This window comes from Microtus pennsylvanicus, chromosome 8, assembly GCF_037038515.1.
Source record: "Microtus pennsylvanicus isolate mMicPen1 chromosome 8, mMicPen1.hap1, whole genome shotgun sequence".
Taxonomy (NCBI): Eukaryota; Metazoa; Chordata; class Mammalia; order Rodentia; family Cricetidae; genus Microtus; species Microtus pennsylvanicus.
In genome coordinates, this window is record NC_134586.1 from 75,010,079 (window position 1) to 75,032,319 (window position 22,241).

General features: G+C 42.5%; 1 protein-coding gene across 1 annotated transcript in view; it reads right to left on the reverse strand.

The window, feature by feature from the left end:
- Nucleotides 1-668: 668 nt before the first annotated feature.
- The window catches only part of Eif2ak3 (eukaryotic translation initiation factor 2 alpha kinase 3), a 71,038-nt gene continuing 49,465 nt past the window's right edge, over nucleotides 669-22,241 (reverse strand). Inside the window, exons 13-17 of the mRNA XM_075983886.1 lie at nucleotides 12,373-13,156; nucleotides 7,282-7,449; nucleotides 4,815-4,916; nucleotides 3,898-3,960; nucleotides 669-1,825 (exon numbers count right to left, since the gene is read on the reverse strand). Coding sequence (XP_075840001.1) covers nucleotides 1,625-1,825; nucleotides 3,898-3,960; nucleotides 4,815-4,916; nucleotides 7,282-7,449; nucleotides 12,373-13,156 — 1,318 coding nt within the window. The 3' untranslated portion in view covers nucleotides 669-1,624. The remainder of the gene's footprint in view (nucleotides 1,826-3,897; nucleotides 3,961-4,814; nucleotides 4,917-7,281; nucleotides 7,450-12,372; nucleotides 13,157-22,241) is intronic.

Here is a 22,241-nt window from a genome sequence, read left to right on the forward strand (position 1 = left end):
ACTTCGGAAGTAACAGAAAAGACACTTGTCTTGAAGAGATTAAGAATAAGTTTTTGCCAGATGGTGGTGCACGCTTTTAATCCCAGCATTTGGGAGGCAGAGGCAGGCAGATCTGTGAGTTTGAGGCCAGCCTGGTCACAAGGAAGGAAGGAAGGGAGGGAGGGAAGGGGAGAAAAACAGACAGACAAATTTTCATAGAGTTGGAGACGGCTCAGCTCTTAAGAGCATTTGCTACTCTTCCAGAGGTCCTGAGTCAGTACCCAGAACCACATCAGATGCCTCAGAACCAGCTCAGGGGATCTGACATCCTCATCCAGCCTCTGTTGGCATCTGGCCACCTGGGGCAGATATATACTCATACATTAATAAAAATAAAAAATTAAAAGGAGCCGGGCGGTGGTGGCGCACGCCTTTAATCCCAGCACTTGGGAGGCAGAGGCAGGCGGATCTCTGTGAGTTCGAGACCAGCCTGGTCTACAAGAGCTAGTTCCAGGACAGGCTCCAAAACCACAGAGAAACCCTGTCTCGAAAAAACCAAAAAAAAAAAAAAAAAAATTAAAAGGAATACATTTTCTTGGAGTAAGGGGTATAACATTCCAGAGCCCTTTGATGCCATTCTGCAAGTTAGAAAATCATCTGCAAACTCTCTAAAAAAAGTCAACTGTAAATATAATTTAAAAAAGTTTTATTAAATCATTTAGACTTGAAAGAAGTCATAATAGTTAACACACTCACGTGTGTTCTGTACACCACCAACCCAAATGGATTGATTTCAGAATTTTTATAAATAAAAATAAACATATTTACAGGAAAAATAAAAACATGTTAGCAAGCTGAGATGATTAAACTTATCTATAATCAGTTTTGGGGATGTCCCCACTTGTAGTATTGCAGAGAAGACAGTCTCTATTAGGATAAAATACATAATTGAAGAAGTTAGTCGTGATAGATGATCCATTTCTTATCATAGCTTCTTTTTTAAAAACCCCAGATCAGAGCCTTAGACCAATACATAGAAAGCTTCATTTCCCCACTATTGGAGGTAAAAAGTACAAAAAGCTCATGGCACTCCCTGTAGCCACCTAAGGAATGAAGTTACTCAGAACTGCAGGACAGACTATGACACTACTGACATGAACCTTGACCCAGCTTGTGCTATGTGCCTTCCAAATAGTGCAGACGTGCCAAGTGCCCACCAGGGGCAAAAATGGAGTCAGCTTTGTAACAATCACTTCCCAAGCCACCCTTGTATCTCTAGAAAGCGTATTTCTAGAGCGGGTAGTCACCAAGTGGGAGGGTCTTTTATTCTTTTGTGCTACAGATACTTATAGTTCGGATCATTTCCGGGATTATTTCTACTTCCTGGAAAAAGTGAGGGTTCTAAACCTTGATCTAGTTTTGGGACACCAACAAGAAACAAGTCCACATGTCATTTACATAGCCCTTTCCTTGAAGTTCAGTTAAGAGGAAACTGGATTAGGACCATAATCCAGTCTGATTTAGAAAAATTGGTACCAATTCAAATTGATCAAAGCATAAACTCTGAGTCCACCGCTGTAGAGAGCCACATTCCTCAAGGTGTCTGCTCCTTGACACCTGTGAGGGCTGCTGGCACCGCTGAAGGCTAGTTGCCAGGCAGCGGGCTATGTGAGCAGCTGGGCTGTCTGGAATGCTTTGTTCCAGATGAGCTCATGGAGCGGGACCGTTGTCTCAGAACCGTTTTCCCGGGAAACTCCAAGTCCTCAAACACAGCATTTTCAATGATGTTTGTGGCTTCAGGCCGCTCCGTGGGGGATGGAGATAGCATGTCTTGAACCATCATATGCTGAAACATAAAAATGGCTTTGTGTTAAAAGTTCTGGATTTAGATTATTAAGCAGTCTTTTAAGTTATGGAAAATAACAAACATAAATAAATACACATATACTCACAGATATGCATACACAGACACAGACACACACAGACACTGTCCTGGATCTGCAGTACAGGAGCTGGAGCCCTGCAGGTAGTAGGTAAACGGTCTTTATTTAGGTATAGCCTCAGCTTCAGGAAAACTACTCTGTTTTAAGTGTGTGAACCTCATCTAATTAGTCATCTGTCACAGAAGCCCCAAAGGAGTCATAGAGAATATGTAAAGAGCGTGGCCGGGTTCCATCACTGTGTGCACACCTGTGTGTAGGTGGTATGTGCACTTGAGCCCCTGCAGACACAGGGGAGGACGTCAGGATCCTGCTCTACTCTCCACTTTTATCCCTTCAAACAGTGTTTCTCGCTGAACCTGGAGCCAGGATGGCAACCAGCAAGCCCCAGAGGCCTCTGCCTCTGCAATGCTAGGGTAAAAATGTGTGTGGAGGCAGGTCCAACTTTTATGTGGTTGCTGGGGATTCCAATTGGATCCTCAATAAGCACTCTTACCCACTGAGCCATTTCCACAGCCCTTGCTGCCAAGCCTGATGACCTGAGCTGGCTACTTAGGACCCACATGGTAGAGAACTAAACCCCAAAAGTTGTTCTCTAACTTCCATAGTTGTGCGCACACACACACACACACACACACACACACACACACACACACACACACAGGCAGCAGGCTGGATTTAGCTCATCAGCCCCGCTGCAGATGTACAGAGGCTGTCTGGGTGTAAATGGTGTTTTACAATGAAAGGAAAGGTTTTAGAATTACAACCTTGAGGAACAGATGTCACCTGATTTAAAAAAAAATTCATCTTATGAATACACAACAATCTACAATAATCTTGATAAAGTATTTTAAAAGTCAGGATTTATCAATGTGTAAATATTAAAGCAATAGCTTGTGGACTCAAACGCACCATGGAAAAAAAAGTTACAAAAAGAAAAAGACAACTTTAGAGCTTATTTTTAATTTGAGGATTAGCTTAATCTTCCCCTAATCTTCCAAACAGCTTCCTGTGTGGTCTGACTAGCTCCCATGCCGAATCAATAGTAACTGGGGACTTATGTTTAAGAGAAGCCATTCTAAAATTATTTACTTTTTTTTTTTTTATTTTTTTTGTGGTTTTTCGAGACAGGGTAAATTATTTACTTTTTAAAAATATTTATTTATTATGCATACAATATTCTGTCTGTGTGTATGTCTGCAGGCCAGAAGAGGGCACCAGACCTCATTACAGAGCCACCATGTGGTTGCCGGGAATTGAACTCAGGACCTCTGGAAGAGCAGGCAATGCTCTTGACCACTGAGCCATCTCTCAAGTCCCAATTATTATTATTTTTTTTTTTATGTGTACTGGTGTTTGCTTTACCTGTGGAAGGATGTTGAGTCCCCTAGAATTGCAGTTACAGTCAGTTGGGAGCTGCCATGTGAGTGCTAGGAATTGAACCTGGGTTCCTCTACAAGAGCAGTCAGTGCTCTCAATGGCTGAGCCATCTCTCCAGCCCCCAAGATAAACCATTTTTTGAGATCGCTTGCCAAGTCACCAACAGAAAGAGTTAATGTAACTCTGCTCCTGTGAGGGTTCTTTATGAAGTCAGCCTCAGGCATGACCCCTGCAGGTCACTGAGTTGAGGGCAGTCCTACAAACTGGCCCTCTAACACAGTGGTTCTCAACCTTCCTAATGCTGTGACCCTTTGACATAATCCCTCAATGTTCTGGTGACCCCAAACATAAAATTACCTTTGTTGCCACTTTATAACTCTAATTTTGCTATTGTTATGGATCATAATGTAAATATCTATGTTTTCTGGTGGTCTTAGGCAACCACTGTGAAAGGGGCCTTTGACTTCAAAGAACCTTGCTCTAGAAGGTCAACTGTCTCATCTGAAAAGGGAAGCTGACCAGTGACTAAGGACCCTTTATGGTTAAGGGTGAATTTAAGAACACAATTTCAGAGAAAGACGCTGAGAACTATACATACCTCTCGAGGATATTTCTGAGTAAACAGCGGTGGAAACTTCAGATTTCTTACATCAGTTAAGGTCTAAAAAGAAAGAAAAAATACTGTTTAATCTTTTAACATACTCCCCACTGATAACACTCCAGACTGTCTTTTCACTTTTTATTTTTATTAATGTATGTGTCTATATGCACTGTGTGTGCACATGTCTGCCTGTCTGTGAAAGGCTTTCAACCACTGAGCCCACACTCCCCATTTCCTCAATAGTGCCTTTGATGGACTGATAACTCTTGATTCTTTATTTAGTTGGGTATCTTTGTTTTGTTTAGACAGAACTCACTAGGTAGCTAGTGTAGTAGCCCTGATTGTCCTGAAATTTTACCACGTAGATCTTGCCAACCTCAAACAACCAGAGATCTGCCAGTCTCTGCCTCCCAAGTGCTGGGTGGGATTAAAGGTGTGCGCTACCACACCCATTTAGTACCGCGTGCCTGAAAACCCATGATCATGATTTGTTCTGAGAAGGAAAAACCTAGCCATGTGTCATTTGTCATTTGCCATCATTGAAGTCTATGAGTCCATGGCCACTTGTCCTTTGTACCAGTGTCCTCCAGTCAACGGTCACCACCAGTTCCCTCTCCCACTCATGTTACCCTTGTCACCCCCTCTGGCTCTCACTGATCACAAAGGTACCAAATACAAAACACTGTGACGACTGTGATGAATTCATGCAAAAGGAACATCTAAGAACAGCCCTGTTGTTCACATGATCCCTTCTGCTCCCAGGTAACACACACACACACACACACACACACACACACACACACACACACCCCACACAGTTTAAAACATTAAACATAACAAAAACATAACTCTTGTTAAGTTTTAAATAATTTTCTCTTTCTAACCTTATCCTTTTGGGAGCAAGATGTACTTACCCTGACTCGTTCCATCTGAGTGCTGAATGGGTAAATCAATTCAAACAGAATCAAGCCCAAAGAGAAGATGTCCACTTTATGGGAGTAGTTGTTTCCATGAATCTGAAATAACATACAACTATGTAAGAAATCACCCCCAGAGAGAGCACATCCTCACGTCATCAACACAGATGGTCCAGTTGCTATGACAGCATCTGTGAACCCCAGAGTTGACCTAGTACCTCTGGGTACAAGTGTCTGTGTAAGTGTTAGCAAAGAGTTAACTGCTAAGGCTCTCTCCCCGCCCTCTTCCACTGTGGGCAGGTGTAATTACACCACTCAGCATTACAGAGGGAAAGCCCAGGTAAGGCTGAGATATGCATCAGCAGAATCGGCAGAAACCTGGAGCCTTGTGTGCCTAGTCTGTAAGGGTTGCTCTGGCCCCCCTGAGGTGAAGCTTTTCAAAGCGACACTATCTCAAGCCAATCTCATTTCTAATCACCGTAGTCCTGCAGACTCCTGAAGACGGTCATTACTCCAAGCCACTAATCAACCCGTGAGCCTTCATTATGCACTTAATTGCAGACTGCTTTGTATGCATAGCTCCATTTTTCATGTGCATATTTCTTGTTCTTTCCCAGTCCTGGCAGGGAAGAGATCTGCTGCTTTTGTGTTCCTTTCCCATCATTCAGCACTGGGCTAAGTACAGAGCAGGCCCTCAATAAATTCCTGATACCATGAAGCAATGCATCACAACTGATCTGCTCTACTAAGGAAAAGCCCCATTCAAATGCAAAGCGAACTCCTGGTGCCTCAGGAGAGCCCTTTTATTTCTGAACAGTTCCTTAGGCTAGTCACTAAACTTCAGGTAAACAGCTCTGGACCTGGCTCACCTCACTGCTGGACGAGGGGAGGGAGAGGGGAAAGGTGGGTGAAGCCATCACCTCCTCTACGGGGCTCTAGGTACCTGCCTCCCTGATTCCTTCTATGCAGGTGGCAGAGGCTTGCTTCTGCTCATAAAACAGCAGGAGGAAAGTTCCAGTGGCTGTATCGGCTGTGTCACCATCCTTCCTTCTAAAGTGACTACAGCAATCTATCTGCACTGTCCCTTACCTGCCCCTCACTACCACCTCAGAAAGGTTCAAAGGAAATGTGTTCAAGGACATTGCCCACAGCGGTACAGGGAAGAAAGATACCTGCAGACAGTCTTTGGATGGTGTAAACCTGGACAGCTGGTGCTTGATCCCATCCAATTCAGTTCATGACATGTGACAGAGATGCTGGGGCATTATCCAGCGACAAGCCTAACAGCAAAACTGACACTAAACATGGAGCAATCTGGACTGAGTGAATGCTTCACAGACAAGAGTGTTGTTTAAGTGGCCAGAAATACACGAATGCCATATTTTAGAAATAGAATTCCAATTTTGGTTTCCAATAAAACATCTTATTTGTTTTATATAAGGTAAGTGTATGTGCACATAGCTGGAAATGACAATATTATATTATATACATACTTTTAGTAAATGCCCTTTCTTTATTATATCTTTCTTTCTCTATTTTCCATATTCCCTACATAGAAGACAGATGAATATATAAAGAGAAAAAAGCATTATTAACCCATTACTGGATTATGAAGTTTTTAAGACTTAATTTTTTTGTATATATTTATTTGGATTATATGAATTTGTGGAGCATGAACTATTGTTTGAAAAGCTCTTTGAAAAACAGTTAATTGAGTATATACCACAAGAGGGCAGCAGGTTGGGCAACAACTAAGTATTGCCTGATAGTATATTTGAAGAAGAGAATCAAGACAATTCCCAGTCAGCAAATTTTCTTTTGAAGGCTTGCAGAGCTGAACTTTTTAAAAAAGCAATCATAAGCGAGAACCCAGACTCTCAGGTTGAGATGAGGCCTGGGAGACTGGGAATCCTGGTTGCATTTTAATTGCTGTGCACTGCATAATATAGACAGCTAACCCAAATTTGTACTTTCATCTTCTTAGTTCCCTCCCTCTCCTGTCTTTGTGACATATTCCTGAACTTGCTAGGTAACCTAGGCTAGACTTGAATTCGCAACCCCGCTTCAGTGTCCTGAGTTTTGGGATTACATGCATATATTACCACACCTGTCTGTCTGTCCTCTTCCCCACACTCCATCTCACCTGTCTGTCTGTCCTCTTCTCCACACTCCTGCTCTTTCTCTTTGGGTTTTTGAGACAGGTCTCATTCTGTAACCTAGGCTGGATTTGAACTCATGGCAATCATCCTGCTCCAGCCTCCTGACTGCTTGGATTACTGCCATGAGCCACCATGCCCGGCTCTCTAAGTCTCTCGCCAACTTCTTGTTCAGAGGTGAAAATGTGTCTGTCATTTCTCACTCTTGGGCCCCTTTTAGGCTGTGTATTACTGGGCACTGTCTGGAGGACATGGAGAAGACCCATTAGGCACAGCTATCCCACTGCCTGGCTAACCACAAGACTCACCTGCTCAGGGCTCATGTAGAGCTTGGTCCCCACTTGTCCTGTGTGTGTGGCATAGGCTGGCATTGGAGTCAGAACAGTCTGCTCTTCTTCATCCTGGTCCATGGCAGTCACTAGTCCAAAGTCCCCAACTTTGACCACATCATCCATAGTGAAGAATATGTTGGAAGGCTGGGGAAAATAAGGAAAGAAAAAATCACAGAGTATATACAGAGAAGGAAAAGAAGTCAAAAGAATTTTATGATTTCAGAAAAGAAATCAAAGAGATACATATTCTAAAGTATATGACCCTTTAAAATGAGTCACTGTCCCCGTGAAGAGGAGCACCTTATTAGATTCCATGTTTTTTGAGATTTGTTTTGCTATTAAGAGAAAGACCGGTTGGTGGTGGCTCATGCCTTCAATTCCAATGCAGATGTTTAGCTCCAATGCAGACACAGGCAGATCTGGCAGATCTCTGAGTTCAAGGCAGAGAACCTTGTCTCTAAAAACAAAACAAACCAAGTTGAGTGGGTAGGAAGGTGGAGAGGCTCCCGGAGGAGCTGGGGGAGGGGGAAGAATATGATCAAACTATATGTTAAAAAGAGGAAGAAAATGAAGTGCTGGTCCGGTCAGTTTACTACTAACTCATAATACAACTCTTTGAAAGTCACTGTCCCCCACTTTCTAGATATGGAAACCAAAGCCCCAGTCAGCACGTGATAGGGCCAGGAACTGAACTGAGGCAGCCTGGCTGTGGCTCTGCTGCTGTATCCTGCATGCCTTCCTCGATGGCAGATGATCATCATCCGACCATCTAACAAATGTAACATGCCTATCATCTGTCTGTGTCCGAGGGGGAAACAGCCTATCCAGGGAATCAGAACTCGCGACTGAAGTTATAGCGTTTTCTAAATCCCACACGCTCCTAATGCCGGAGCCACACTTAGGCCTCTGCCCTGAGTTCTAAATTCCCACTTGAATTTGCATATTAAATGCAGCAAACCAAATGTCACATGAGCTCTTCCAACTCCAGGTCCCCTACATGAAATCCACCACTTTCCCCAAGACAGCAGTGAGACCGCTGAGAGCTGGTAAGGCAGCAAAGGAAGAGCCACTTCACCCAGGAAATCAAGCCTTTTCGTGCAACACGCCCAACATGCCGGGAAATACACTTCCTTTGACTCAGGAGCCATTATAAAATTCTGACCGTGAAGCAATGAGGTTACTGTAACTGACATCTATACTAATAAGCCAGAACGTTCCCACCAACGGCCCCATATCAGAAGCAATAAATTGACACGGTCTTTCTTCCTCTCTTTCTCCTCCTTCTCCCTGCTGGGCTACAGATCCAACCCCAGGCCCATGACTCCGTAAGAGCTACTATAAAGCAGTCCTGTGTTGGAACTCAACCTCACTATACAGCCGAAGACCACCCTAACATTCTGGTATCCTCCTCACCGGTGCTACAACAACCAAGCTTCATTCCCAGCATCCCGCTCTCATTTTCCGACAACTACTGACTGAACCCCTAAAAGACAGTGTTTGTCTCTCTAGCCTCTATCTCCAGTGCTTCTTCCTGAAGTATCCTGACTTCCTGGGTTTGTGGCAGCCCCATGCTGGCCTCATCTCTCTTTTTTTAAACATATATACATTTATTTATTTATTTATTTATTTATTTATTTATTTATTTATTTATTATGTATACAATATTCTGTCTGTGTATATGCCTACAGGCCAGAAGAGGGCACCAGACCCCATTGCAGATGGCTGTGAGCTACCATGTGGTTGCTGGGAATTGAACTCAGGACCTCTAGGAAGAGAGGCAATGCTCTTAACCTCTGAGCCATCTCTCCAGCCCCCCTCATCTCTTTTCTGCCAAGGAGTCCGGTGGAGCGACAGGCTATGGTTCTTAGTTTACTGAGAACAAGCCCTAGGATTTCTAGCCAACTTGGGAAAGAAAAACTTTTCCTACCACCTCCTACCAAAAGCCTCCAGAAAACTTAAAAGGCAAACATGTCCAAGAGCCACTGGTTGCTGTCTTTATTCTGTGACAGGAAAGCCTGGCCAAAGTAGAAAGAAGAGATAAGGAGAAGATTTGCTCACCAAATGTCTGACCCTGGCTGAATCCCCAAGAGTTTTGTTGACTAGCCGGCTGACAGAGCTCCTGAGGGCTCAGTCGGTACTAAAGCTTTTCATGGCAAGCACAAGGAAATCCAAAATAAAATGAAGCAAGAGTTCAGAACATGTCAGGCATTCCTCTGAGGCTGGGATGAGCGGACAAGGAGGGCAAGGCTTGGGCCACCATGGAAACCAGAGAACAAACGATGTGTGTGATGAGGCTGACAAAGGAGAAACAGGTTCTCTGAGGACACACTGAGAAAAGCTCAAAGGCAAACAGAAGGGCTGGAGAGACAGTGTCAGCAGTGCTGATGACAGACGCGTGACCAAACCTGTGAGAAAGGAAAGCCTAGGAGATTTAACATTCATCTAGAAGCCTTGGGTCAGAACACAGCTAAAGGTCCAGGCTTTCAGCTAGGGGAAAACTCATGGTGGTATTTCTGTCAGCACACTAGACATCTTTGAAATGACCGCCTTTCCAAAGGAATAAATTGTTTCATATTCTTAGAAAAACGAAAGGGAAAATTAACTTTCGTTTGGGAATTTTTCTGGTCCATATATAAACAGAGAAGAATCTTTACACGGCAGTGTAGTGTTGAGCAGCCTTTCACCTATGTCTTGCTCACATTATAAAAGCAGGAGATTACTACTGTAGCGAAGGCACTGGCTTTGCCTTTCACCATCTTGTTGCTTCTGTATGACAGGCGGAAGCCCATGGGGAACGTGCACACGCATGAGGAAGGTTGGCCGTACCCACACCTCAACAGCTGGTATCACCCATCTCAAGCTTTGGGTCTCTCTGTTGTAGGACATCCTCTCCATTCCAACCAAAGGAATCACCTCTAAACTTTTCATTTTTGTGTGGAACAATCTCTGGCACCCGGTTTGGACCCACTCCAAACTTCCGATGCACAGAGACATTTATAACAAGTGGTAGTTACATCAGAGCATAGGGGGTCTTTCCAGTTCCTATTCCTATTTTCTCCCCAAACTCTAAAACACATTGAAAAATTTAAAAATATTTTGATGATTTTAGAAGAAAGTAACTTTTTTTTAAAAATTTTGGTCATGGTATTTTTTTTAAGATTTATTTATTTATTACATATGCAGTGTTTTGCCTGCAGGCCAGAAGAGGGCACAAGAACTCATTATAGATGGCTGTGAACCACCATGTGGTTGGTGGAATTGAACTCAGGACCTCTGGAAGAGCAGCCAGTGCTCTTAACCTCTGAGCTATCCTTATAGCCCTGAAAGTAACTTTTTATTTTAAAGATAATGGTCTTATGTCGTCCAGGCTAGCCTGAAAGATCAGTGACCAACTGTAGGAATTGAACCCAGGGCCTCACTGCATGCTAGGCAAGCACTCTGCCAAAGAAGATACACTCTTAGACCCAGACACCAGCTCCTGTTATAGCTACTTCAGTAACTGGAGCAAAAGTTTGTGGTTACATAAAATAAGACTTAAAATATTTAAAACAAAGCCAAATCTGCCCAACATTTAAGTTTACTTCTCTCAGAAAATGTTTATAGGTTCCATACACACCTACTGGAGGCTATCAGGAGCATGTGGATCAAAAAAACGGTTAAAAGTTCAACAGAATCAGCAAACTATTTACAGTCCTGTACACTTGGTTTTAGAAGTGTACACTATGGAAACTCTGTGCATATGTATTCATTACTTAGATAGGTTCTCTCTCACTTTTCTGTGGCCCGGGCTAGCCTTGAACTCACATCAATCCTCCTGTCTCAGCCTCCTAAGTGCTGGGATTCTAGGAGTGCACTACCACTTGGATTTGAAATTTTATGCAATTTAGCGCATGGTACTGCCGCACAGCTCAGCACTGCAAACTCTGAGAACAGGGTTGAAGCTTCACAGCTACAGTCACTGCGTTACACACCTGCCCCCTTTCTCCAGCTGACTTCTCCCTCAAAGCCCACACAATGAGCAAGGGGGTAAAAACAGGGACTCTGCTGCCCCAAATCAGAGCTGGGTAGTGAGCAGACTCATCTCCCTTTCCACTCAGACTCTCTCGTCATGTGCTGTAGAGACCCAGGGGTACCTGTGTCAGGCTATTCAAAGCCATAACAAGTTTGAGGCTAGCAAGATGGCTTAGTGGGTAAAGGTGCTTGCTGACAAGATTGACAACTTGAGTTCAATTCCTGGTGTCCACACAATGAAAGAAGAGAATTGACTCATAAATTCTCCTTTAGCCTTCACAGATATACCAAGCATACATAAGAATGTGCACTCTAAATTATTGTAATTAAATAAAAACATAATAATGATCTATCTATCTATCTATCTATCTATCTATCTATCTATCTATCTATCTATGTTTTTTTCTTGACAGGATTTCTCTGTGTAGCCTTGGCTGTCCCGGAACTCACTCTGTAGACCAGGCTAGCCTCCAACTCAAGAGATCCACCTGCCTCTGCCTCACAAGTACTGGTATTAAAGGTGTGTGCCACCACTGCCAGGAGATGTAGAAGTATTATTTCCTTTTTTTAAAAATAAATCTTTATTATGTATACAGTGTTATGCCTGCATGTATGCTTGGATGCCAGAGAGGGCACCAAATCTCATACAGATGGTTGTGAGTTACCATGTGGTTGCTGGTAATTGAACTTAGGACTTCTGGAAGAGCAGCCAGTGCTCTTAACCTCTGAGCCATCTCTCCAGCCCCATAAAAATATTTTTAAAGCATAGGAATTATGTAGCATAACTGCTCATAGTGGACTTTAGAGACTCTTTTCCCCATGAAGACTACTGGAAACACAGAAATGAATGGGCTATAGGGGAAAATGCACAGTCTGTCTAAACCTTCCAAACACGAGACCTCTTCCTCTCCCGTTTCCTTCCTGGACTGCTGTTCTCTGAAGCCTTTACGTTACTCCACTCTGCCAGCGCTTTGGTTAAAGACTGACAATTGTAATCCTGCTCTGAACCATAGATGTCACACCCCAGACCTGGCATAACATTCTCTGACTACACACCTTGAGGTCCCTGTGCATGAGTCCCTTGCTGTGCAGAAACTCCACGGCCTCTGCAATCTGCAGAAAGATGTGCAGGCACACGCTGTGGCCCCTCTCCTCCATGCTGCAGCGTCGGTTCATCCAGTCTTTAAGGTTCTCCTTTCTGCACAGCTGCATCTGAATGTACAGGTACACCTTCGGGGAGCTGGGCTGGAGCTGGTCCACAGTGTTCTTGGTGAAGTCTAAACTCAGAGTGGTTGGTCTGGTAGGAGAGGTAGATAAGGTGGCTTCGGAAGAGGATCTGCTGCGAGAGCACTCGAACTCAGTTAGCTTATTAACATAGCGGCTGCCATTGTGCGGCCGGGTTCTGTGGTCTTCCTTACTGGACGCATTGTCACAGCCAGAGTCTTCAAACACTATGGAAGAGGACGTTCCCTCCCTTGACCTTGTGTAGGGAGAAGCTTCAGAAGGACAAAGTTCAAAGGAGTGCCCCTCATCATTGCCGTCCACAGTACCATCTTCCACGTCACACTCTGTCAGGCAGCTGTCCTGGAGGTGGTGGGCAGCATCCACTGACTCGCTGTTGTCTCCACAGTCACAATCTGTTCCCGAGAACTCCAGTGGGGAGAACTGGCTCTCAGAGGAACTTGTCTGGCCACAGGAAATGCCCACTGAGAAAGACCGACTTCTTTGTGGTGAAGGAGCTATGACTTCAATATGTTCTTTTGTAGAGAAAGGATCCATTCTGCGGATCTTAACGGATGGTGCATCCATTGGGCTAGGAGAGCTGAGTGGCCAGTCTGCGCTAAAAGTGGGAGAAAGACAAAGAACTGAATGAATATACCTTAAGTTATGTGGTCTGTACATTGGTGTTAAACGTTTTAAGTATTAATAATATACTTACCAAAACACATAGGAGAAATAAAACCTCCATGTAGGACAAAGAACATCTTACCCCATCTATTTCTTTACAAAATTTTTATTTGAAAGCTTAATTTTGTTTTAAATTTGTGTATTTGTGAGTGTACCTTCATGTCTGCATGTTCAACTCATGTGTGCAGTGCCTGCAAAGGCCAGAAGAGAGCACTGGATTCCCTTGAACTGGAGTTATAGGCAGTTGTGAGCCTTCTGATGTGGGTGCTGGGAACTGAACCAAAGTCCCCTGCAAGAGCAGCAAGTGCTCTTAACTGCTGAGCCATCTCTCCAGCCCTCAGAGCTTAATTATATACTTGAAATAGTTGTCTGTGTGTCAGTCTTTTGTACAAAAATGTAAAATAGCAGAGCAACACCATCACGGTTTCCTGATGGCCACAATTCTGAAGCCCCTGGCAACCTACAGCAGCTCACATGCTTTGATAAGAGGCCACTTCCCTTCATCCTGGATATAACAGGTGTTATGGAACAAGACACCTCCAGGGACTGAATGCTCTACAGGCGTGTTGCTTTGGTATACTTCACCGTGGCTTTTGAGAGATTTCCTTCCTACAACACATCGTACATGGGGTATTTGCAGGCTACCTAAGCATATAAACTCAAAAACTGAAACAGCCACCCAGGCAGTGGTTGTGCAGGGCTTTAATCCCAGCCCTTAGGAGCAGAGGCAGGTGGATCTCTGAGTTGGAGGCCTGTCTGGTCTACAGAGACTTTCAGGACAGCCAGAATAACATAGACAAACCATATGTTGAAAAACAACAAACTAAAATCAAAAACTCTGAAATCGAGAGGAGCAGGACTGAGCCTGCGACCTAGGCCAGAGCAGGCCTGAGACAACAGCAAGATCCACAGAGTGGGACCAGGGACATTTGCAGAGGCAGGACTGAGCCAGTGGCCTGGGATGGAGCAAACCTGAAACAACGAACTTTACAGAAGCAGATACAGGGGAGCAACTGCTGAGCAAATGGGCCTGAGCGAGAGATCGCAGCGTGTCTGGGAGTGAATCTGGACCTTCCAGGGAATAGACCTGAGCCAGGACCTCTGCGGGTCTGGGTGTAAGTCTGGGACCTCTAAGGAACTAGGCCTAGGCCAGGACCTCTGCAGGCCTGGGCATGAGTCTGGGATCTCTGAGGGAGTAGGTCTGAGCCAGGACCTCTGTAGGTCTGGGCTTCTGTCTGGGTCCTCCAACGGGGTAGGCAGGAACCAGAAACCTCTGTGGGTCGAGGTATGAGTCTGGAATATCTGAGGGAGTAGACCTGAGCCGTGCCCTCTATGGGACAGGGAGCACCTGAGTCTGAGACCTCTGAGGGAGAAGATAGAGCCAGAGACCTTTGCAGGACCGGCCCCAAGTCAGGGACCTGCGCAAGAGCAGATTTAGGCCAGGGACATTTATTTATAGAAACAAGTCTGAGGCGGCAATCTAAACCAGAGCAGGCCTGAGACAGCAAACTCCTTAGGAGCAGAGCAAACCCTGGGAGCAATGAGCCATCTCCAGGAACATGGAGTGAACAGTGGGGTAAGTGGAACCGTGGCACTGACTGCACCACAAGGAACAACCATCTGAGCCTTGGATCCACTGGCACCTGGAAGATTAATCACCAGAGTCACAGACAGCTCCAACCATACCAATTAGAGGAAAAGATGAGTAGATAAGGTAAAAACACACACAACACCACAAAGAATAACACGACACCAGTAAAATCTAGAGACCCTACAACAGAAAGACTTGAACAACCAAATATGGATGAACCAGAAGAAAATGACCTAAAAAATAACTTCAGGAGAATGTCTGAGACTCTTAAAGAAGAAATGAGAAATTCCCTCAAAGAAATGGAGGAAAGATAAACAAAAAATTGGAAGACATCACCAAATCCCTTAAAGAAATCCAAGAAAGGGCTGGAGAGATGGCTCTGCAGTTAAGAGCATTGCCTGCTCTTCCAAAGGTCCTGAGTTCAATTCCCAGCAACCACATGGTGGCTCACAACCATCTGTAAGGAGATCTGGTGCCCTCTTCTGGCCTTCAGGCATACACGCAGAAAGAATATTGTATACATAATAAATAAATAAATAAATAAAAGAAATCCAAGAAAAAGCAATCAAACATATGAAAGAAACTCTTCAAGACTTGAAAACCGAAATAAAGACAATAAAGAAAACACAAGCCGAGGGAATTGTAGAAATGGAAGTCATGAGAAAATGATCAGGAACCATAAACAGCAGAATACAAGAGATGGAAGAGAGACTCTCAAGTGCTGAAGATCCAATAGAGAAAATAGACTCATCAATCAAAGAAAACATTAACTCTAACAAAATATCCAGGAAATATGGGACACCATGAAAAGACCAAACCTAAGAATAATAGGTATAGAAGAAGGAGAATAAGTTCAACTCAAAAGCATAGAAAATATATTTAACAAAATCAGAGAAGAAAACTTTCCCAATCTAGTGAAAGATATGCCTATGAAGATACAAGAAGCTTACAGAACACCAAATAGACTGGATCCCCCAAAAAAGTCCCCTTGCCACATAATAATCAAAACACTAAACATAAAGAATAAAGAAAGAATATCAAGAACTGCAAAGGAAAAAGGCCAAGTAACATATAAAGGCAGACTTATCAGAATTACACCTGACTTCTCATTGGAGACAATGAAAGCCAGAAGGTCATAGTCAAGCATTATGCAGACATTAAGAGACCACGGATGCCAGCCACAGCAGTAGCTATGGGACAATGGTTTGTACTCTGTCAATTGTATTTTAATAAAATGCTGATTGGCCGGTAGCCAGGCAGGAAGTATAGGCGGGTCAACAAGAACAGGAGAATTCTGGGAAGAGGAAAGATCTTTCTGCAGTCCTGACCCAGCCACAGAAGAAGCAAGATGTGACTGCCTTGCCGAATGAGGTACCGAGCTATGTGGCTAACATAGACCAGTGGTGTAGGAGGTCCTTCTGTATTTGTGTTGCTTTCATTGGTTACTAAAGAAACTGCCTTGGCCTAGTTGATAGGGCAGAACTCAGGTAGGTGGGGAAGATAGAACAGAATTCTGGGAGGAAGAAAGCAGAGACAGGCAGACGCCATGGCTCTCCTGCCCAAGGTGGACACTGGTTAGACTCATGCCGGTAAGCCACAGTCAACTGGCGATATACATTAATGGAGATGGGTTAATCAGACGTGAGAGTTAGCCAATAGGAGGCTAAAGCTAATGGCCAGGCAGTGATTTAATTAATACATTGTCTGTGTGATTATTTCAGGGGCTAAGCTAGCTGGGCGGCAGGATGCAGCCTGCTCTCCATACAGCAGACAATAATGGGTAAATATAAGTCATAAGAGTTAGTAAGAAGCCTGAGCTAATAGGCCAATCAGTTTATAACTAATGTAGAACTCTGTGTGATTTCTTTGGGACTTAACAACTGCAGGAACCAGGAGGGACAGAAACTCCAACAACACAGACTATTATACCCAGAAAAACTTTCAATTACCATAGAAGGACAAAAAAGATATTCCATGGGGCTGGAGAGATGGCTGTTCTGGAGGTCCTGAGTTCAATTCCCTGCAGCCACATGATGGCTCACCAACCTATAATGAGATCTGGTACCCAGAACACTATATACATAATAAATAAATTTAAAAAAAAGATATTCCATGACAAAACCAGATCTAACCAATACCTAGCCACAAACCCAGCCCTACACAAAATATTAGAAGAAAAACTCCAACCCAAGGAAGTTAGCTATACAAAAACACAGACAATTGATGGTCTCATAGCAGCAAATCCCAAAGAAGGGAAAAACACACAAATTAACATCATCAACAATGAAAACTAAATTAACAGGATTTAGCAATCACTGGTCATTAATATCCCTTAATGTAAATAGACTCAACTCACCTATAAAAAAGGCACAGGCTAACAGATTGGATATGAAAACAGAATCCATCTTCTGCATATAAGAAACATCTCAACCTCAAAGATGACATCATCTCAGAATAAAGGGTTAGGAAAAATATACCAATCTAATGGACCTAAGAAACAAGCAGGTGTAGCCATCCTAATATCTAACAAAGCAGACGTCAAGCTAAAAATCAGTGAAAAGAGACAAGGTCATTTCATATTAGTCACAGGAAAAATCCATTGAGAGAAAATCTCAATACTTGCCGGGCGGTGGTGGTGCATGCCTTTAATCCCAGCACTCGGGAGGCAGAGGCAGGTGGATCTCTGTGAGTTCGAGGCCAGCCTGGTCTACAAGAGCTAGTGCCAGGACAGGCTCCAAAGCTACAGAGAAACCCTGTCTTGAAAAACTAAATAAAAAAAAAAAAAGAAAAGAAAATCTCAATACTGAACATCTATGCCCCAAATACAAGGGCACTCCCATGTAAAAGAAACACTTCTAAAGCTTAAATCATACATTAAACCCCATACACTAATAGTGGGAGACTTCAACACTCCCCTCGCATCACTGGATGGGTCAGACAAAAAATTAACAAAGAAATAAGGAAACTAACAGATGCTATGACTCAAATGGACTTAAGAGACATCTGTAGACTATCCCATGCAAACATAAAAGAATATACCTTCTTCTCAGCATCTCATGGAACCGTCTCAAAAATTGACCACATACTCGGTAACAAAACAAACCTCAACAGATATAAAAAAATTGGAATAACCCAATGTACCTTATCAGATCACCATGGCTTAAAACTAGTTTTCAACAGCAATACTAATTCCAGAAAGCCCAGAAACATATGGAAATTAAAAAATGCTCACCTGAATCATCAAAGGGTCAAGGAAGAAATAAAGGGAGAAATTAAAGACTTTCTAAAATTCAATGAAAATGACTACACAAAATACTCAGATTTATGGAACACAACGAAAGCACTGTTAAGAGAAAAGTTCATAGCACTAAATGCCTACATAAAGAAGCTGGGGGGAAAAAAGAAGCTGGAAAAATCCCACACTAGTGAATAAACAAAACCTTTAAAAACTTTAGAACAAAAGAAGCAAACTCATCCAAGAGAACTAGACAGCAGGAAATAATCAAACTGAGAACTGAAATCAACAAAATAGAAGCAAAGAAAACAATACAAAGAATCAATGAGACAAAAAGTTGGTTCTTTGAGAAAAATCAACGAAATAGACAAACCTTTATTGAAACTAATCAAAAGGCAAAGAGAGAACATCTAAATTAACAAAATCAGAAATGAAAGGGGGACATAACAACAGACACAGAGGAAATACAGAGAATCATCAGGTCATATTTCAAAAACCTATACTCCACAAAATTCGTAAACTTAAAGGAAATGGACAACTTTCTGGATAAATATCACTTACCAAAATTAAATCAAGACCAGATAAGCAAATTAAACAGACTTATAATTGCTGAAGAAATAGAAACAGTCATCACAAGTCTCCCAACCATAAAAAGCTCAGGACCAGATGGATTCAGCTCAGAATTCTACAAGATTTTCAAAGAAGAACGAATACCAATACTCCTCAAATTGTTCCACACAATATAAACAGAAGGAACATTGCCAAACTCTTTTTATGAGGCTACAATTACCCTGATACCCAAACCACAGAAAGACATTACTAAGAAAGAGAATTACAGACCAATCTCACTCATGAACATTGATGTAAAAATACTAAATAAAATAGTGGCAAATTGAATACAAGAACACATCAGAACCATCATTCACCATGATCAAGTAGGCTTCATTCCAGAGATGCAGGGATGGTTCAACATACGAAAATTTGTCAATGTAATCCACCATATAAACAAACTGAAAAATAAAAACCACATGATCATCTAATTAGATGCCAAAAATGCTTTTGACAAAATACAACATCCCTTCATGATAAAGGTCTTGGAGAGAGCAGGAATACAAGGAACATACCTAATCATAATAAAGGCAATATACAGCAAGCCAATAGCCAACATCAAACTAAATGGTAACTCCCAGCGATTCCACTGAAATCAGGAACAAGACAAGGCTGTCCACTCTTTCCATATCTGTTCAATATAGTTCTTGAGGTTCTAGCTACAGTAATAAGACAATAAAAGGAGATCAAGGGGATACAAATCAGGAAAGGAAGTCAAACTCTCACTATTTGCTGATGATATGATAGTTTACATAAGTGATCCCCAAATTCTATCAAGGAACTTCTACAACTCACAAACACTTTCAGTAATGTAGCAGGATACAAAATCAACTCAAAAAAAATCAGTAGCCCTCAGATGATAAATGGGCTGAGAAAGAAATGAGAGAAATATCACCCTTCACAGTTGCCATAAATAGCATAAAATATCTCAGAGTGGAAGACTTGTATGACAAGAATTTTAAATCTTTGAAGAAAGAAATTAAAGAAGACACCAGAAAGTGGAAAGATCTCCCATGCTCTCGGGTAGGCAGAATTAACACAGTAAAAATGGCAATCTTACAAAAAAAATAATAGTCTACAAATTCAATGTAATGCCCATCAAAATCCCAGCAAAATTCTTCACAGAACTTGAAAGAATGGTACTCAACTTCAATGGAAAAGCAAAAAACCTAGGATAGCCAAAACAATCTTGTACAGTAAAAGAATTTCTGGAGGCATCACAATCCCTGACTTCAAACTTTACTACAGAGCTACAGAACTGAAAACAGTCTGGTATTGGCATAAAAACAGACAGGAGGACCAATGAAACTGAATTGAAGGCCTGGATATTAATACACACACTTCGAACAACTGATTTTTTTTTTTTTTTAGTTTTTTGAGACAGGGTTTCTCTGTGGCTCTGGAGCCTGTCCTGGAACTAGCTCTATAGACCAGGCTGGTCTCGAACTCACAGAGATCCGCCTGCCTCTGCCTCCCGAGTGCTGGGATTAAAGGCGTGCGCCACCATCGCCCGACCGAACAACTGATTTTTGACAAAGAAGCAAAAAATATCGAACGGAAAAAAGAAAGCATGTTTAACAAATGGTGCTGGCATAACTGGATGTCAACATGTAGAAGAATGAAAATAGATCCATATCTATCACCATGCACAAAACTCAAGTCCAAATGGATCAATGACCACAACATAAAGCCAGCCACACTGAACCTTACAGAAAACAAAGTGGGATGTATACTTGAATGCATTGTAACAGGAGACCACTTCCTAAATAACACCCCAGCAGCACAGACACTTTGAGAAACAATTAATAAATGGGATCTCCTGAAACTGAAAAGCTTCTGTAAAGCAAAGGACATGGTCAACAAGACAAAACGACAGCCTACAGAATGGGAAAAGATCTTCACCAGCCCCACATCAGACAGAGATATGATCTCCAAAATATACAAAGAACTCAAGAAACTGGTAATCAAAAGAAATAATCCAATAAAAAAAATGAAGTACAGATCTAAACAGAGAACTCTCAACAGAGGAATCTAAAATGGCTGAAAGACACTTAAGGAAATGTTCAACATCCTTTTTCATCAGAGAAATGCAAATCAAAGCAACTCTGAGATTCCATCTTACACCTGTAATGGCCAAGATCAAAAACACTGATGACAACTTATGCTGGAGAGGTTGTGGGGAAAAGGGAGCACTTCTGCATTGTTGGTGGGAATGCAAGCTGGTACAGCCCATTTTGATGTCTGTGCAGCAATTTCTCAGAAAATTAGGAAACAACCTTCCTCAAGACCCAGTAATACCACTCTTGGGTATATATCCAAAGGATAATCAATCGTGCCACAAGGACATGTGCTCAACTATGTTCATAGCAGCTTTGTTTGTCATAGCCAGAACCTGGAAACAACCTAAATGTCCCTCGATAAGGAAAATGTGGTACATTTACACAATGGAGTACTACACAGCAGAAAAAAATAACGACATTTTGAATTCTGCAGGCAAATGGACAGAGCCAGAAAACATCATTTTGAGTGAGGTAACCCGGACACAGAAAGACAATTATTACATGTACTCACTCATAGGTAGTTTTTAAACATAAAACAAAGAAAACCAGCCTACAAATCAAAATCCCAGAGAACCTAGACAACAATGAGGACCCTAAAAGAGATGTACTTGGATCTAATCTACATGGAAAGTATAAAAAGACAAGATCTACTAAGTAAATTGGGAGCATGGGGACCTTGGGAGAGTGTTGAAGGGGAGTGGAGAGGCAGGGAGGGGAGCAGAGAAAAATGTTAAGCTCAATAAAAATCAATAATAAAAAAAACCCTGAAATTGCCTAAGTCTACTTAAGATGGAGTTATAAACTGTCAACTGCCAAAAGAAAAACCTCATTTTAAAAAAAGGCAAAAAATAGATAAACACAGAAGCATTTTATATTGAGAAAAGTCATTGTGGGTCCCTTGAATATTATTCATACTAAGAAAAAGCATATTGAGAAAGCTGAAACCAAATCTCAGGCACTTAACAAGAGGCAAGAAATAACCTGATGACATAGGACAGATGCTACCACACTTTCGTTTCCTGGCTACCAAATGACACCATGTGGTGTATTGTCTGTATTCTGTCAATCACGTTTTAAATAAACGCTGATTGGCCAGACAGGAAGTATAGCCGGGAAAACCAGACAAGAAGTAGAAGTGATGCAATGAGAACAGGAGAATTCTGGGAAGGAGAAGCTGATTCTTCCCAGTACTGCACAGACCACCAAAGAAGCAACATGTGAGCTGCCCCTCTGAGAAAGGTATTGAGCCATGTGGCTAGCATAGATAAGACAATGGGTTAATATAAGTTACAAGAGCTAATATGTAGCCTGAGCTAATGGGCCAATCATCTTATAACTTATGGAGACCTCTGTGTGATTTTCTTTGGGGTTTGCCAGCTGTAGGGTACCAGGTGGGACAGAAACCCCAACAAGCCGGTCCTCATGTTACAGAATGGCACCCACAGAAAGCCTGAGAAAGCTTGGGAAAGACTAGAGTAAAGCATTTCAGTTTTCAGCTGTAGCAGGAAAAAAGCTGCACTGT